At 46.9% G+C, this 18,625-nt stretch overlaps 1 protein-coding gene across 1 annotated transcript in view; it reads right to left on the bottom strand.

Annotated features, from left to right (window-relative positions):
• The window catches only part of LOC144168007 (sodium- and chloride-dependent glycine transporter 1-like), a 103,162-nt gene that overhangs the window by 65,509 nt on the left and 19,028 nt on the right, over positions 1 to 18,625 (bottom strand). Inside the window, exons 4-7 of the mRNA XM_077697106.1 lie at positions 10,541 to 10,728; positions 9,238 to 9,370; positions 3,642 to 3,776; positions 2,827 to 2,930 (exon numbers count right to left, since the gene is read on the bottom strand). Coding sequence (XP_077553232.1) covers positions 2,827 to 2,930; positions 3,642 to 3,776; positions 9,238 to 9,370; positions 10,541 to 10,728 — 560 coding nt within the window. The remainder of the gene's footprint in view (positions 1 to 2,826; positions 2,931 to 3,641; positions 3,777 to 9,237; positions 9,371 to 10,540; positions 10,729 to 18,625) is intronic.

Raw genomic sequence — 18,625 nt, 5'->3', positions numbered from 1 at the left:
GCACTGGGCCGCTAGTGTTCTCAACCGGGTTCAAATTCTACCGCCTTACACATGTGTGTTTTATTTATTCTCTCTATACTGTGGCGCCATTTTTATTTACCGGAAAACAAGAAGAACACCAAAAACAACGGCGCTTTTTTTGCAGAATGGGGCACTCAAGAACTAAAGACGGTAGCAGCCAGTGGTCACAGGCGTTCCTGCATATATCTCCTTCGTCACGGATTCTCTTAAAAGTGTAACTTGAGTCGATGGTTCAGGCACGTCAACAGTACGCTGTCTCTGCTTTCCATTAACAAAAACATCTCTGAGTCGCCCGGTTTCCTACCTTGGCAGATCCAGAAGTTAAACGAAAGGGCTTCTCAGTGGGCCTAAATTTATTATTTGCTCTAAGTTAGGCTTGGAAAATTTCGTCTTAGGTTAGACAAGCCACCACGGCTGCGTCTACCAGTGAAAAAATTGCAACCTACTAATTCGACAGATATTAGCTGAACTGAGTCGGAATTACACGCCCTATTCACCACTACACGCCGAGACATGCCTGCCGCCGCCAGCAAGAGTGTAAGCGATAGGCTGGGCATCTCCTGTGGCTTTTCGCCCGCAGTGACCAGCCATAACTGCCTTTCATCGTGGCCGGTGTCCTCTGTTTAAAACGTGCTATGCACCGTGTATGGGAATTGGCGCGTGAAGTGTCCAGACCTCTGGCACAACCAACCTAATCGAAATCCACTGTTCGGCCGTTAAATTTGGCCCCACTCGCCATGCTTCCCGGCGAAGTAATCGAGCAGTCCACCACCTGAATGCTTCCTTCAGCAAAAACCAACGTTCTGCAGAGGGGCCAGTCTGCAGTCGCCAAATATGCAAAACCATCGTTGTTCTTTGATACAGGGTGAGCACTCAAGTAGTGTGGAAGATTTTTGTGGTTGCCTTTTACTTGACATAGTTTTGTCCTAGCATGCACCATTGTTGAGACCCATGTTATCAAGCGCATTCTGGTTCAAGCGATTTTTTGGTTATCGGTTGCAGCTAACAGCGGAGTCAGGCAACTGAGTCGGCCTGAATGGCACGCGTTTCATCTGCGACGTCCTCGAGTCTGAGAAAACTCGTACCACGCCAGTAGGGCTTGAAGGTGAGGTGGTGCTGTTGTCGTACGTTCTTTATCATGTCCTCTTGGGTTGGCTGAGAATCGACCCTTTTGTAAAGTGCCTGCATCACCTACGCGTGTTTCTAGGAGGTTCCCCTTGAGAAGCATGTGCGGGGAGTGCACGTTCGTTTGGCGTGTGATGTTCGTAACCGGGCTGGGAAGGAGTCCCTGCAAAAACACACTATAGGATATTCAACCGACGTGAACGCCAATTAAGAACATGTCCAGCAAGTGGCGCTCCCTAGGAGTGCTACACTTACGACTTGCTTCAGGACACCTTCGTGCGATCCACCGAGCGCCGACTGATGTGGATGCTGTAACTAGAACTTGTACACGTCTGTACATTCTCAGGATCCCGAATAAGAGCTAACATCAACATTCAAGCGCTACTGCGAGATTGGTGCTCTTAGCGTTGCACGGGTTGCAGCCGCCGGCGAACCGAGTTTGTGGATGACACCTGGAAGCAGAGCTCATCGGCCTCATCATTATTGCAAGCCTACCAGGAACTAATAGCTTCCAAAAACAACATTAGCACGCGTTGTGAAGACCAAAACCATTACATATCCTCGGGATACGCCAGGTGACAGGCAAAAATTACGTCGGGATACGCCAGCCATGGCAAAACAAAAAAGACGAGCATAGAGACAGCAGGACTGCACAACAACAGCAGCAAGCCTCCCATTGGCAGCCACAAAGAGTAAGACCCAACATCCACATGTGGGCGCTAAATTAACCCCAAGTTAGGCGCTATATTTGGGTTCAGTTTATATCTACGTGCCAAACGCTAATCCGGATGCCATTGTCACAGAAACTTCTCCACTGACTTACTTTTTGCTATATAGACCGCAGCCCCGAACTAGTGAATGCATCGCCGACTGTCATAGCACACAAAATAGATCAAATTGACCATATTCCCGTCCATGAATTGGCTCATTGATCGCAAAACCCGCTGCATCTCTTGTTCCGCGGGCCAAAAGTGCGACAAACCCTTGATCTTTCGTCGCCATCTTACGGGTAATGACTTGTTCACGTCCGTCTTGCAACCGCCGAAGAAGTTGAGTAGTGCTCGAAGGGCACAGCCGTCGCCCCAATCTCATCAACGTTACAAAAGTATGCTTGTTCCACTTTATAGCCCACAAACATCACTCACGCGCTGCCATAAAATAGAAGTAACCCGATGTCCCCTGATTAGTGTGACCGGACAACGCCAGCGGCATTTCTCGGCAAAAAGCTTGCCTAACCATGTTTGCCGAAATTTAGCCGTATGTGTAATTATAACGTGCAAGGGGGATCCTAAGCGGTTTACAAAGACTTTATATTTTGATACATCTGCCATATTGAGCCTGAATATACGTCTTCCCAGAATTAAATTTGTGTTCCGTAACAAAGCTGTAAAGTAGGGTAATGTAGCAAAACTTGTTTTCTGTTAGGCCAACTTATATAAAGAAAAATTGTGTTGTGTCATCTGTCACAGCATCGTGCACTGAGTAGCGGCGAACTCACCAGCTTTAAATGTTTCGACTTTAAACTTCCCGTAATAAAAGAGCAGCTCACGCTGTCTCATATAAGTGAAAGCTTAGGTGCCCGTTTTGTGTTTCAGGATCGTTCGATTTCCTTACACGTTGGGGGAAGGTCTGCTTCTGAGCAAACACTTTTTATACCACGCTCGCTTTGATTACTCATACCGAAGTATGTCGGCCTGGAAGTTGTTGTAGCTGGCAAAGCATGTTGTGGTGCCCAGGGAAAGACCCACTGTGTAGAAGAGAAGACTGGCAGCCTTGTCCCACGTCTGCGTTCATAAAAAAATTATGCTCCCTTAACAAAAACTTTTATATTCTTATCGTAAAGCCAGCACAGGTTTTAAGAACTTTCACTAGTGTCCGTAAAAAGCGATTATGCTTTAAAATGGAGTGCCTTGAAAAGGCGTGCATGAAGCTGTTATTTTGCAGGCTTTAGTTTTGTTTTGTTTGTCAAAACATGTCGAGTTCGCAATTCTTCTGCATTATTCACAATTATTTTAAGTAATGTACGGGAATAATTTTTTAAATTCGCAGTTATAGAATTCTGAGAACTTATAGAATTTATAGAATTCGTGAGAATTCTGGACATTAGGCGTGAAATTGCCTCAGTTTCCAGTAGTTTGCTTCATATAATTGCATCTGCAGGCGTAATGAAGGAAGAACTTCGGGTACAGAATTTTTGTCCCGAGACGCCATCTTTACAAATCGCTTTCTCTACCGATACTTTTGTTATTCTGATCAACGTAATCGAGACTGTCTTTGTTAAGTATTTCAACAGTTTTGCTTTCAAAAACTTTTCTTCCAAATCAGGAGTGGTACTGGTTTATGCCTGCATAATTGAGCTTGTTCAGACGGCTATTATGACAGCGTTTGTTGTTTAACAATGACATTTCTTAGTTTAGCTTAATGCTGCGTGAACAGGCCACATTTGTCGCACCATATTTCTCAACGCAGCTCGCATTGGGTCAGTCGTGTATCACCTGTATTTTGAACAGCTTCAGCAGGTCCGGCTTCAGGCAAGTGGTGACGCCATGCAGGGCACCGCTGAGCGTCAAAGCAGCAATGCTGAGAGAAAGGAGCAGTGCAACCTTGGCGTAGACGCTGACCATGGACACCTGGCGAACAAGAGTTTTCGGGGTATTAGAGACAATGGCAGAGTACTGAGGTCTCGGCTTGGAGCGAATTAAAATTAGGGAAGAGATAGAGTTTTGGATTGGGGAGGGCGGCAACTGCATTGCCAGTGCGCGCAGAAAGAACGCTGTGCGAAAGGGCTGCCAAATGTCGACAAAGACGATAGTCCACTGGTTCCTCTGCCAAGTAAATGCCTCCCTTCTCTTTCCCTCTCACCTCTCACGCCGTTCCTCGCCCGTCTTGTTCCTCCCAAGATAACACGCTACAGGTTCGCTCAAGTCAATTTAAATTTACCGCGTTCCACTGCTCCAAGTTGGGTGCCTCAATGCCACCGCTGCCATACGGCGGAGACGCGCGTCATTGGAGGTACCATACAGCAACGTTTACAGAACCCCGTTGGCCTACTCCACGAGCATTCCAAGTGGAACGGGGATCCCACATAGTGGAACCTTTCGTTGATGTTGCCGTATGATTTTTCAAATGTCGCCAGGAGCGCGGACAACAGAATGCGACTGATATCTGCAGTTGATGTAGTATTTCATTTGCTATCGTAAAAATCAACCATCCATGAATTTTTTGTAAAGGAACACTGCAAATACCACTTATGTGCTGATTTACTGCTTTATGTTTGCGTAATGTCTTGTTCTTGGTCTACAATGTTGACAACTATGAACATTGACACCGGACGTAGACGTTTAGATTTCGCTGTGGGTATACAGGGTGTCCCAGCTATCATGCACCAAGATTTAAAAGAAGAGCAATGGTGTTACACGAACAAAACCTAGTGCGTAATGCTTGCAGTACTGTGGAGAAGCGGATAGTAATTTTTTCGTTAATGAGACTTAACTAATTAATTGTAATTAATTATCTAACTCGAGGAGTACTCTCCTAATCACTGAAGTGCCAATGAGGCACTTGTAGGTACCCACGAGGGGCATCTAACTACGGTATTTTCAGCGACGAACTAATTGCGTACTCATTTATTCTGACTGATAAAGAAAACCCGGGAAATATGAAAAATACCACGTGACGGCGCTTCCGCGCGCATTGTAAAGTAGCGTCCCCAAATAAGCTGATTGAAAGCAACTGCTTCGCCTGTCACCCACCTGAAGAGACAGCGCATCACCTTGATAATGGCATGTATGGAAGCAGCAACAGCAGCAAGATTCGCAGGGCGCCTGTGCAGATAAGGCACAAACTCAGTCACGATTTATTTTTTCTTTATTTTGTTTATTTCATTCTGGCTAACTGAGCGGCAGCCTGTTTGAGGATTGCCTTACAGTGCGCGCTAATGCGCGCGGAGGCGCCGTCACGTGGTATTTTTCATATTTCGCGGGTTTTCTTTATCAGTCAGAATAAATGAGTACGCAATTAGTTTGTCGCTGAAAATACTGCAGTTAGATGCCCCTCGTGGGTACCTACAAGTGCCTCATTGGCACTTCAGTGATTACGACAGTACTTTTCGAGTTAGATAATAATTACAATTAATTAGTCAAGTCTCATTAACGAAAAAAATGCTGCACGCTTCTCCACAGTACTGCAAACATTATGCACTAGGTTTTCTTCGAGTTACGCCATTACTCTTTTTTTAAATCTTGGTGCGTGATAGCTGGGACACCCTGTAAAAGACTATTCTGCAGCTTCGGTTTCACTTTGGCCGGGTGGCTGAATCGAGTCACAGAGAAACAGGCAGACATAAATACAGACAGAACAAAATGTCTGCGTTTAAGTAGCCCAAGAAGACTATCGCCTTCAATAATATCGTGTCGCGAATATATGCAGACGGTCAGGTTGCTATAGGATGCACGCCACGCTTGAAAGCTCTCCGTATATTCTCCTGGCACCTCTGTAGACATGCTGCTGCAACATCATGCCAGCGCCTCTCCCGTTGTTTTTATGCAGTAGGTACAAAGTACTGCATTATGCGAGAATAACGCGTTATTCACGTATGGGGTCAAATAGGATTAAAACTCTTCATCAGCGAGCACGCTAGACGATGAGTGGTCAATCTCCTACAGTGACAAGTAGATGGCTAATCACGTCTTGGTGGGTATGTTCAAATGACGAAGAAAATATTAAAAAAAACAAATCGCGCTTGCAAAAAAACACCGAGAGACAGGGGAAAGCATAAAGAAGAAGTCCAGGAAGAGCGCGTTAACAGCTAAACACCGCAGCGCCTCCTGGCAACTAAACAAATGCAGACTGCCCCGTTTGTTGTGGTCAACATGTGATTTGTGTAGTGTGGTTTTACTGGTTCTACTAAACCACTTTACGGTAATTTTACCAAAACTTTTATCTTTTTACATGAATGTTTGCAAGGTGTATTTTTCTCAGCACGCGTAATTATAGCCTGCCATAGAAGCACAGACATGGGCTGTGGCCGAGGGATCAGAGAGAAAACTTTGAATTTAAATTTGCGTTTCTCTGAAGTGTCATGAAGGGTCTCTTTTTTGTGTAAATGAAAATACAAAAGTTCTTCATTTTGTAGCTACTTCAGTTGAGTTTAAGTGAGAAAGTACAGAAGTCGATGCAAATAAAATACTCCCAAGTTACAGCCGTGCACTGAAAGGACAGTTTGGGCGGAAACTACTCAGTTTATCCGTGTATACTCGCAGCTCTTTAAGCCGTGAGTCCTATTAAATGTACACGCGCTCTAATAATTGAATAAAGGGGCAGAAGTAAAAGCCGGCATACTAAAATGTGCATTGAAAACTAAGGCACGTTTACTACTTCACGATAAGGAACTGGATGTTTCCGTGTTTATATCTTCTCAAATTATGCCACTACGAAGCGGTTCAGTCGAGGTCCTGCTGTAGATTACAAGCGTCGTTAGCGCCATTGATAGCAGTGTAGGCTATGCAATAATCAGTGAAGACTTACGGGTTACGTATAACGCCAGCCGGCAAGTATTTAATCCGGCATCTTGAACAGAAGGGGACAGAAACCAGCACGTTGCGGGACTATTAATGATACTTCAGTAAATGCCGTCCATTACTGCTAAGGTGAACGGCTTGCGTATCGTTGAAAACTGCTCCTTCATCTTAAAAATTCGCGGGAAAACATCATAAGTTATTTGGTGAAGCGGGTGAGTGTGAGTTATGCGGTCGAAAGCTTTGCGAAAAATAAAAGAACGGCACCTACATGAAGATGATCATGTATTCGAAGACGTAAGTTATGCGCAAATCTACAGCAGCGGAAATACATTAGATGGTAATTACGTGCAACTTACCGGTTTCCCTTCCTAACGAGCACTATTACTTGAGCTTTTTGATGAAGGATGTCATTGCACACAGTTCAATTAAATAAGCAACGAGAATTCCAAAAGCTGATTGATTGATTGATGATTTGTTAATTGATTGATTGACTGACTGAGTTTGACCACCAGGGAATCTTTAACGTGCGCCGAAATCTTGTCACAGGGTTATTTACGTTTTTTGCCTTCGCCAAAAAAGTGGCGGGCTCAGCAGCACACCATATGCCCACCCATGAAAGCATAAAACTGGCATAATGGCCAGTGCTTAAAGAAAACATTGATGATAATACAGTCACAGACACGCGATAAAATATTTCAAGGTTGTTAATCAAGTTAGAAATTCCAACAGGGTTAGCGCCAAAAAGGAAAGCTCTCGAGGCAGACAAATGGAGACGGTGATACGGCAGTGCTAATGGCACAGGTGAATCATGATGTCAAGTGGTGATTAAGAACGTATGCGAAATTTCACTGTCGTTCTGTTTGCCATTAGAATAAAGCAATTGAATGTGGTTGGCACTTCATTTGGAAAAGGGCAAACGCGGCATTTGTGAGGACTCAATTTTAACCTAAAGAGTGGGTGCACACAACAATATTTTGCTTTACCCTGGTGCGCCTTGGATATTCATCGCCTGCAGTCTCCAGATGCAGAGTACGTGTTCCACTGTCGATATGGAAACACATACGCGTTACTCCAATTCCTAGAAATATGCACCCTACTTATCACATAGGAAAACAAAGGACCCGCGCCAACTATCTTCAGGCAGAATTTCAAAATCAAAAGAATGTGCTGTACAGAGATGCCTCTCCCTACGTAACCAAAAACGCCTATGCGATATCAGCGGTGAATAATACACTTCAGACCGTAGCCATAGCCACTCTCCTTACCATGGACACTGCAATCGCCAAGGGAGTAGCAATAGCCATGGCAGCCACCAGAACACAGATCGACTACGTTACCATACTGACGTTACCATACTTATTCTCAAGAGGTTTGCCGCAACTTCCTGAGAGGCACTCTCTCCCCATGAGCCCTCCATATGCTCGAAAACAAGACTCACCAACCTGACCTCTGCATTATCTGGGCACCAAGTCATTCAGGCATAGTCGGCAATGAAGCGGCACATACCGCGGCTCGAGAAGCAGTACACCGGGCCATTACGAACAGCCACAACCCTCTGCCAACCAACCCCCCTATATATGCGCCCCAACCCCTCCTAACATACGACATCCTCTCTCACTACCGACTATCCCGCCAACAGTTTCCTCCCCCACATAAGCAACTCACCAAAGAGGAAGGAGTTATACTTCGCCAGCCCCTAACTAACACCTTCCCCCACAACACGCTGTGACACAAAATATTTCCCACCCAATACTCACCTCTGTGCATCTTCTGCCCCGAATCAGGAACACTATACCAAATAGTGTGGGCATGCCCGAACATCCCAGACATCCCTCCAAACCCCAACACTACCCCCTCACAGTGGGCGGCGGCGCCCACCAGCTCCGCGCCCTGCTCCCAGCTTCGGCTGGTGAATAGGGCACGGAAGGCCGGCTACAGCCAGTGAGTCCTGAATTGAGGACACCCGTCACTGGTCCGGAGTGGCTGCACTCAACGGATGGGATAAACAAAGTTTTTTTTACACCTCCTCTTCCGCATTAACGGAACAGTTTTGGTAAGAATGCCGGAATTTTTTATAAAAATGTGCTAGTTCGATATCTGTGGCATTATAAACCATGTTGTTGTTTTAATTTACGAAAATTTCTCTGAAAATAGAAAGGATAAGCAAATGTACAAATCTCTTAGTGTAGGTGTAGATGAAGGCTGGGGCGGATAAACATTTTTTTTTGTTGGGGAAGTGCTGCGAACCAATGAAACCGAAAAATCTTCTCAGTGCATTGGAGCACCATCGAAATCACGAGGCGGAACAACATTTTGCCTAGTATATTTACAAGAAGTGTTTAGAACAATGTAAATAATTTGAACGTCCAATTCGTGTAAAGTGACCTGGTTGTATACTGAAACTACGTACGCCAAACACGTCTTAGCGAACGTTGGTGGCAACCCTGAAGATGTAAGTGATCACAAATTTCAAAATGAACAGAGAAAGCTTTAAGGTCCCCCTTAAGGAGATGTAATGACTGTTTGATTTAATCACACGGCAAAAGAAAAGTGTGCCAGTAAGTGCGCGTACTATTGCCAGTGACCTGTGCCCTTTGATGGTGATAAGAAAGCCGAGGAACCAGCAGATGGCCATGCTTAAGGCCACTCTTGGTTGAATGGCTCCCAGCTCAGCGATAGTTGAAGTCAGGTTGAGCACCTCCTTCCTGCAGAAATTACAGGACCCGGTGAGGCACCGAGTGAGGCAAGAAATCAGTTTTCCTCACTGAGGATACTTGCAATAGCTTCAAAGGGACCCAAGGGGCACCTTTTAGAGACTTTTTATGAGTTCAAAATGAGTTGTAAGGCACAGGGGAAGGAAAAGATAGTGAGTTTTGTTCTATAAGTCGAGGTTCACTGGCTCAAGCGACGTTAAAAGGGCACACTTTTGTGGTTTTCTATGGGTTTAAAATGAGTTACAAATGTGGTGGGAGTTCCAAGGGTTAAAATATGCCAGAAACACTGGCTACGTTATGCAAGGACTGCTTGCATCAGCGTTATTGCAAGCAGTAGCTTAGTTATGCCCAGCATTGGTATCATAAAATATATAGCCCCTGGGTGGGTTCTTGTAGATCTGTTTCAAATTCAAATTCGCACCGAAGTGTTAGTAAAAGGAAGCCAATGCAGGAAAGCGAGGGATGCTACTCTGGGCAAACTACCAGGTGAAAGTAAACAATTCAGTGTGCATTGCCCTAGCCGTAGCAGACACCTGCGGGGCCATGTATAGGCCATGTTATTACTTTTACTTGATGGAATGTACTGGTGAAGAAAATAAAGGAGAGGGCACGAATACAAGTAAACTGGGCGCAATATTGACACCGCAGAGAAAGAAGAACGCAAGCATCGGCACAGTTCCTCTGTCCTTCTCTAGCTGTGCTTTCATTATTTTGTGCAGTTTACTCGTATTTTAGAATAAAATGGTAAATGATAAAAACAGTCGCCTGTGATACGGCGTCAGCAACTTGGATCCCTAACGTTTCTAATGTTTTTATTGTTTCAGAGCACTCTACATTCCAGAACCACTCAATTACGTGGATTTCATAATAGACCAAGCAAGAACAGTCTGCTCTTGCGATTCAAGGACGTGACGCTTTTACCATGTCAAACAAGATCACCCGGTGTGCCTTATGGCTTGATAAACAAGCACACGCTTTTTCTGAAAAACAGGATATCATAAGTGGGGGCGGCAACGTGCTGTTAACGAAACGTAACAAAATAAATCCCAATCGACAGTTTTTACCAACATTTCCCGTGTCCAGGGTACTATACACTCAAGGTGAACGGAGCCGCAGTAGTACCCTAGGCTGCAATATTCCACGCACGGTAGGGGGACGTACCGCAAGTAGTACTCCTGCGATGACAAATTGCCGTGGATGCAGGCATTTCGCAAGGCCACGTACTCGGCCTTCGGAACCACTACCACGGGGCCTCCGATGGCGTCTGGCACGGAAACTGCCTCCGGGCCTGTGTAGTTCCTCGACCGGTAGCGCCGAGCCAGCGTGGAGTTGACGCGGGCGCAAGGGTACTGCAACGAAACAAATTTAAATTCCGAAGAAATATTTCCTAAAGGTGACACATGTCTTTTCCGTTCCTTATTTTTCAGTAGAATAAAAGAGGAAGCCAACCATCGGGAAGAGAGACCGCCTCCAAAGTCATTCAAGCAAGCACAGAGGTGCCACCTATTACTCGAATATGCGGCAAGCGCCTTTAGCCTGACCTTCGACAAATTCCAACAAATGCCCGACTGCGCTAATAAAATAAATGGAAGAAAAATTTGGCTTAATATCTTAACCCTGGTCCCGTAAAATGTGAGTCCGGTTGGCATAGCTGGACGTATAGCCACTTCTTGGTTTTAGCAAACAAAATAGAGACGTTCTAACCTGTATTTATTTAGCATGCTATTTACAGAAGTAGTGAAGCATGTTTAGGCTAGTAGGAAATATAGGTCCTACGTGGTCAACGAGGAAAAGAAAAGAAGAATCTCAGCAACGCACTTAGAAGAACTTGCGTGTGGGACTACGGTGCATGAAATTTAATTTCAAACTGTGCAATGCTGTATACCAACGGTAATTCAGTCGTGATTACGTTCTTTCATGTTGGGAAAACGTCATCGCGACGAGAGGAATAAAGAAATGAATAAAGATATAACAAAGATAATGATGAAGGTTTTAGCAGCAGCAACCTTCTTCCAATTCGCTCGCGATAGCGCATTTTAATTAAGGACACTAACATCGCACAACTGGGGACATATTTGTTCGTCTGTGCAATCTCTACTGACGTGAACTCCGAAGCGTCTACCTGCAAAGCAGATGGGAAGTCTGTCACCGACGCAAGTGTCGCTGTAAAAGTTTGCACACAAATATGTTCCGACCGAAACAACTAGGGCTGCTGGGCTGCACTTCTTGGCACTGACTTTTTGTCGGGGAAAAATATTTGTGGAAAATTATGGGTACAAGATGTCCCAAGGTGTTTAAAAAAAGTTCAGATGCTTCCTTTCTCATTATGCGCATAGAGGGAACAGATATAGATGGGCAATTTAATATAGTTGCGATATGAGAATTTTTCACTAATAAGGACGTTTATTCACTCTCTCTCTCAGAAGAACAAGCAAGGAACGCAAAACAAGCGAAGAAGTGAGCTCTATTTGCACAGAGACTTCACTAGCCTACACCACTGCGCTTTTTAAAACGGTAAGATTACACGCCAAATGTATTAAGGCTGTTGATTTATATAACCAAACGGCCGTCAAAGCTTGAGCTATGATTCGTGTATTCTCAAAAACACGGGCCTCGGGAACCACAATGACAGTTTTTTTGAAGCACTGAGGAGGTAAGTAGGCCAATTTCTTGGTGCAATTCATATGCAGACGTAGAGTTAACTGTTGTTCAAAATATTTCAATATAACGTAACCTGTGCCAAGTGAGCGGATTCTGCAGATCAGGCCTTCGTAAACGGAAACTTAGCCTCAGGTATTTGTGCCGATTGAGAAAGGTGAAGACATGCGGTTATGTACCATTTTTAAACCCTTTCAAAATACTGGCAGTATGAAAATCTTGTATATTTTAATGGAATTTTTTGTCACCATCCTTGAGAAGTAATATAACTTCAGGTTTTTGAAGTCCTTTATGAAACATTCCACTCAAAAAAAGAAGATTAAGAACGCGTCTGAAGGGTGGTGATAGTCTAGTCTAGTACATCTAGTCTAGTTCATCCGTATGTCTAGTACATCCTCATTGACCGAATTAGGACTGTCCGAATGTCTGTGCAGTTGCTACACTTGGCAGAAGTAAAAGCGTTAATTATTTTATTTGCAGTTGTTTGCAATAGGAATGCACATTCATTTGTCCTCATATCCAAATAACGCGTATACCCAGTGTCGTGAGCGTTGTCCCTTGTGGAGAAGAAGTAATCGTTAAAAGCATTTGTTATAGCCGTATTAGATGTAGTTAACGCGTTATGGGAAAATTATTATTTCGATATACACACTACTCTGGTTTAAAATACCATTGAGTCTTTTCCAAGTAAGATTAGGCCTTTCTAATACAGCTTTTGTGATGCACACACAGGCACTATAGATTACAAAGAAGGATGGTGACCGTGTTCCTTTTAATCTTAAATTTTTTTATCGTCATTTTGAATTTTAGGAATCGTTTACGTAAATTATCTTCAATGCAATATTCTCCCAGACCTTCATAGGTCATGCAGAAATTTTTATCTTCTTTTCTGTCCGTATTGTAGTTTCCTATGAAAAACATCTACCGTAATCCTTCCTCAACGTTTCACAAAAAAGCACCATACGCACTCTCAGCATGCGTTATTTTTGCGACATGAAACCAATCAGGGCGCAGTATTCCTCGACGAAAAGGTCTAGAATCCTTGTGTAGATGCTACGAAAATTAATAGGAATGTTGTTTTTTTACAGCAGTCCCATACACGTTTTTACCCGCAAGAAATACTGAAGGTGAACATTTATAGCAGCGCTTGGCGGCTATAAATGTGCTTGACCAGCGCTTGACCCCGCTTGGCGGCCCGTTGAAAAGATCCGGGAAGCTCTCGCGTTCCCCACCGCGATCGTCGTTCTGGAGGCACGGCGGCGCAGCTCACCATCCCGATCTGTGTAACTCACGACAACGAGTGGTCACCTGTTACCAGCTACAAGCCATGGCGCTCTGCGCAGGCTACATGCGTGCCAGCCAGGGGCACACGGTGGAGCACGTCCATCGAAGACAGCTGCACTTGGAGCGCGAATTCGCCTATGACCAAGGAAATTACGGCGGATCAAGAGGCGACCAGGGCACCGGTCGAGGCACCGGACATCACCTTGACGTCTACTTCGAACAGGACACTGCTTACCGAGCAGCGCGACTACGCATTCACCCAAACTAACTTGTTCATGAGGATGGCGAATAGGAGTCCACAGCGGCGAAGGAAGCTTGCCGCCCCAAGATGAACAAGACAACGGAGTGGTCTCTCCAGATACCCTGCATCCTGATGAAAGTTGTGCCCTGCTTCCTGTACTTGAACATCCTCAACTGTATGAGCGAACTGGGAGCTACGCTACGGCATGTTTACGTGTCGTCTAGTTTTACAGTTTTACAAGTACTTGTGATTGTTGCACTTCCACCGCCGTGCCATCCCTTTACGTTGTAGTGCTGCTCCCAACCAACAGATTTCCTACACTACATGAGCGCATTTTCTGTTATCGGCAACCGCTAACTAGTTGCTTCTTCCTGCTCGACCATCGCATCTTATTGGCAGCGGGGGAGTGTGTTGATGATAATGAAGAGGCAGCTCGCACGGGCATAGCTCGCTCCTCGCGCTCGTGGCAGGGGCTCGTGTTCAGCCCCAGGTATTTGGCGACTGTCTGTGTGGCTCCTTTTCTCCGTCCGGTTTCTCCGTCGCTTTGCACGACATAAAAGGAGCCACACAGCCGGTCGCCCAATTCCTGGGGCTGAACACGAGCCCCTGCCACGAGCGCGAGGAGCGAGCTATGCCCGGGCCCCGTGCCCATGCGAGCCGCCTCGTTATTATCATTATCATTCGTACTGTCTCGAGCTCCTTGCCTGTCTCTTCGCAGAGCAACTTACGATTACCTAAAGCGAGTTCCCGGCCCATCAGCCGCACGTGTGTTCTGATCGGGCACGCAGATCGCTCTGCACTAGATATCCGGTGAATCTAGCCGGTGGCCACCCTTCCCCCGTAATGGCATCGAAGAGATCCAGTGCCTGACCAAGGGTGCAGATGGGGGCACTGCAGCAGCAAGGACAATCCTGCCGACCTGATCACACGCGGGATAAATGCAGCAGTCCCAAGAACCTCAGAGCTTTGATGGAATGGACATTCTTGGATCACCCATCCAAAAAACCTGTGGCCATCGAACCAGCCACTGGAAGTCGCTGATCTCGTCGACCCGTCACCAGCCTTATGGTCATCTTGCCCAATGGAGTCTTCGCCACCGGAACCGCTATGTCAAATTCCGGATTACAGCCACTACTCCCGGATACTTAGAGTAACGGCCTGGAGTTGGCGCTTCGTAAATACCGCTTTACCGTTTACCGCCGCAGCTGTCGATTACCGGGATACTACGGGCTGCGCCCACGCTGGCAGAGGAGATGTGCGATGTACTGCTCTTTCCGAGCCCATTAACTGATACTATGGGCCACGCCCACGCTGGCAGAGTAGATGAGCGACGTACTGCCGTTTCAAAGCACATTAACTCATACTATGGGCTGCGCCCACGCTGGCAGACTAGATGTGCGATGTACTTCTCTTTCAGAGCCCATTAACTGATACTATGAGCTGCGCCCACGCTAGCAAAGTAGATGTGCGATGTACTGCTCCTTGAGAGCCCATCAACTTATACTATGGGCTGCGTCCATGCTGGCAGAGCAGATGTGTGATGTACTGCCCTTTCAGAGCCCATTACTCATACTATGGGCTGCGCCCACGCCGGATGAGTATATGTGCGATGTACAGTCAAACCCGTTTATAGCGAACTGCAATATGCACCGCGATTTGTTCGATATATCCAATAGTTCGATATAGCCGAACCCGCCTATAACGAGCTTATTGTAACGAGTTCGCATTGCGCGGTAGCCCTCCCCCCTCCTCAACTCCACCATCCCCGCATGCAGAAACGAACACAGTAAAGTAGCCATTAACCTTACCCAAAATAATCCATTTATTGCAATTAATAAAGCTTCTTTCCGCCTTAACTGCCTACTTTGCAAACAAAAGCGGTGATTTTTGTTTTCACTTTCATTTTGTCGGCTACAACTAGCATAGGATTCTCTACACGAAACATTGTTTGTAGCAGTACGTGTCTGCGTTCTCCAAAATCGAAGATGCATTGGCGGAGCACATCGACTGCCGAAAGCGCTTCACTATAAGCATCGGACGGCTTTCACTCGCTACATCATCGGCAACGTTGGGGAGCTCTTCCCACAGTTCACCGATGCTGCTGTCTTGGTCCGGACTCGCTGACTGGGCCGGTTCCGTAGTAAGTCCCACGCGTCGGCAATAGTTACGGAAAGTGTCGGCCATCCCGTCGCTCCGTGCAAGGTGCAATGTCCCAGTCGCGGCTATTGCTCCGTGGTCGGGGCCAATCCACATCTCGATCGCCGCTCCGATACCATCCATTTCGGTGGCCGTTCCAGGCGCGCGGAGTTCGATATATCGGATGTGAACTTCGTTATAAGGAATATGTTTCCCATGTATTTCCGTAACTGATTTTTTTTTTGTTCGATATATAGCATAATTCGCTCTATCCGGGTTCGTTATAGCCGCGTTTGACTGTACTGCTCTTTCAGAGCCCATGAACTAAATACTGTGGGCTGCGCCCGCGCTGGAAGAGTAGATGTGCGATGTACTGCTCTTTCAGAGCCTATTAACTCATACTATAGGCTGCGCCCACGCTGGCAGAGTAGATATGCAATGTATTGCTCTTTCAGGGCCCATTAACTCATACTATGGGCTCCGCCCACGCTGGCAGAGTAGATGTGCGATGTACTGCTCTTTCAGAGCCCATTAATCCTACTGTGGGCTGCGCCCACACTGGCAGAGTAGATGTGCGATGTACTGCTCTTTCAGAGCCCATTAACTCATACTATGAACTGCTGACAACATTCAGCAAGCTAACTGTACTGGATCCTTTAGGTACAGCAGGAAGCATTCCCCCAAGACCGGGACGCCCTATCTAACGGCCAGATGGGTGCGGGGACTTCCCTACTGCTTCGTCTACAACCCCTTTTGGACTCCAAAGGCGTCATCCGCGTGGGTGGCCGACTGCAATGCGTACAGTCTCCTTACTAAGCGCGACATGCGATCGTTCTGCCCGGAAGGCACAATTTAACCCGGATGCTTATTCTGGTAACCTAGGAGCGCCTGTAGCATGCTGGAACAGACGCCACGCTCATGGAGATCTGCTAGTGCTATTGAGTCATTCGGCGATACCAGACTGTGAAGAAAGCCCTCCGCAAGTGCTTGCCTTGCCGAAGATGCAGGCTGACACCTGAAACAGCTCCGACGGCACCATTGCCAAGTGACCTCATAACGGAAACAAGACCTTTCTCCATTGTGGGAGTCTACTTGTGTTGTCCTCTGTACCGCTGTACCAACGATCACTCTCAAGTCAAAGTATACGTCGCCGTATTCTCGTGCGGTGTAATGCGGACTCTCCACCTGGAATTGACGACGGGAATGATGGCGTCAAGTTTCTTGCTCGCGTTCAGACGCTTCATTTCTCGCCGCGCAATTTTTGCCACAGTATACTCTGACAACGTCCTCGCTTTTAAGCACAGTGCGAAGTCCTTCCACTCCCTCAGCGACGCGCCCCACAAAGATGTCTGAGGCGGACAGCGCATTGTTTGGAAATCAACGTAGTGAAGGCACCGTGGCGGGGTGGTTGGTTGGAACGAGTGATTCGGATCAAAAAGGAGACGCTGAGATGTACCCTTTTACGCAGCTCCCTGACAGCGGAGGAACTGGTGACCACGTTGTGCGAAGTGGAGGCGGTTAGCCATGACGGATCCATGACGGATCCACCCGGAGAGAGTGTGGTGGGTAATGCGACGAGTTGAGGACCCAGTGCTGTACACAAAATAACCATGCTTCTTTTTTTGATAGAACCACAACTCACGACGACAATGTGCCGCGTGCCCCTGCACATGCGCTCCTTCCGTTCTTCTTTTCCACTGAAGTTGTGGAACCACTGACAACTTATTATTTAATGCCATAATCAGAACATGCTTCGCCGTGACGTAATTGACATTTAGGTATACAGGAAAGACAGTACAATATTCCGGTGGAGGTAAAGGCAGTATTATGTGCCCTGTAAGATTGTCCTGCGGCGGCACGACAACTGATGCGAACCATGGTAGATGCAACGATGTTTAAAGGGTGTTCATGAGAATACGACCCTGTAGCTACGGGCCGGTCTCTTCTTCGTCGTATCCAGACAGTCCGGCCTGGAGGTGTGGACCGCTGCCCGCTTCTTTCTCACCTCGTCTCGTAAGCGAGGCCGCAGCAGGCAGACGGGTGCATGTGGTGACCATGAACAATGCGTCGAAAATGAACAGTAACAATGCCCTCACCGCCGGAGATGACGGTGATGAGCAAGCGAAACGCTAGCTCTTAGCAGGGATGCTTCAGGACGGTAATGACAAGTGGAAAGCCCTTGGAGGCGCACCGTTGCACTGGGTTGGGGGATTAGCCTGAAAGGCTGTTCAGGTTTCGGCGAGCCACGTCTAGTCTGGTAAACGGCTGGCGACAAGAGAGGGGGGGCATGGGTGCGGCCATGAAGCTCCATAGCGGAGTCCTGCCGGTTTGGTCCAGACAAATTAAGAAGATATCATGTGCGAAACGGGGCGATGCTGGAGGACAGACAGATAAGGACGGTGCCGCACCACCAACCAAATATGTTACGCGGAGGCAGGAGAACTGGTGTGAACCATGGCACTTATTGGGTGGCCATTAGAACACGAGCCGAAGGATACTCGCCGGTCTGCGCTTTCTAGTCTCGCGTTCCTCCCCCATCAGTCGTTTCATGGCCCGTTGAGCTGACAAAGCATTTCTTTTTGGCAAAAGAAAATTCTCACCACCTCATCCTCGGTTAACCAGAGAAGAAGCCACCACTCTTCGGCGATTGCAGACGAATTCTTATCTCCACAGCACCTCCCTCCACTCCATGTACCCGACTCAGTATCCCCCCCTTTCCAATTTCTGTTCGACGCCCGGCACCCTGTACCACAAGATATGGGAGTGCCAACAAACTCCAAACCTATCCCCAATCGCCTTCCCAACTTTTGAGCAGTGGATGGCTCATCTGGTCGATCCGGACCTTGGACACCAGCCAGAACTGGTCAAGAGGGCCTGGATGGCAAGTCGCAGCCTTGGTATCCCGGAATAAGGATGCCTTCCTTCGG

Source organism: Haemaphysalis longicornis, unplaced genomic scaffold, assembly GCF_048455015.1.
Source record: "Haemaphysalis longicornis isolate Haplotype H1 unplaced genomic scaffold, Haemaphysalis longicornis Haplotype H1 scaffold_2, whole genome shotgun sequence".
NCBI classification, from domain to species: domain Eukaryota; kingdom Metazoa; phylum Arthropoda; class Arachnida; order Ixodida; family Ixodidae; genus Haemaphysalis; species Haemaphysalis longicornis.
This window is presented reverse-complemented; position numbering and strand designations above follow the sequence as displayed.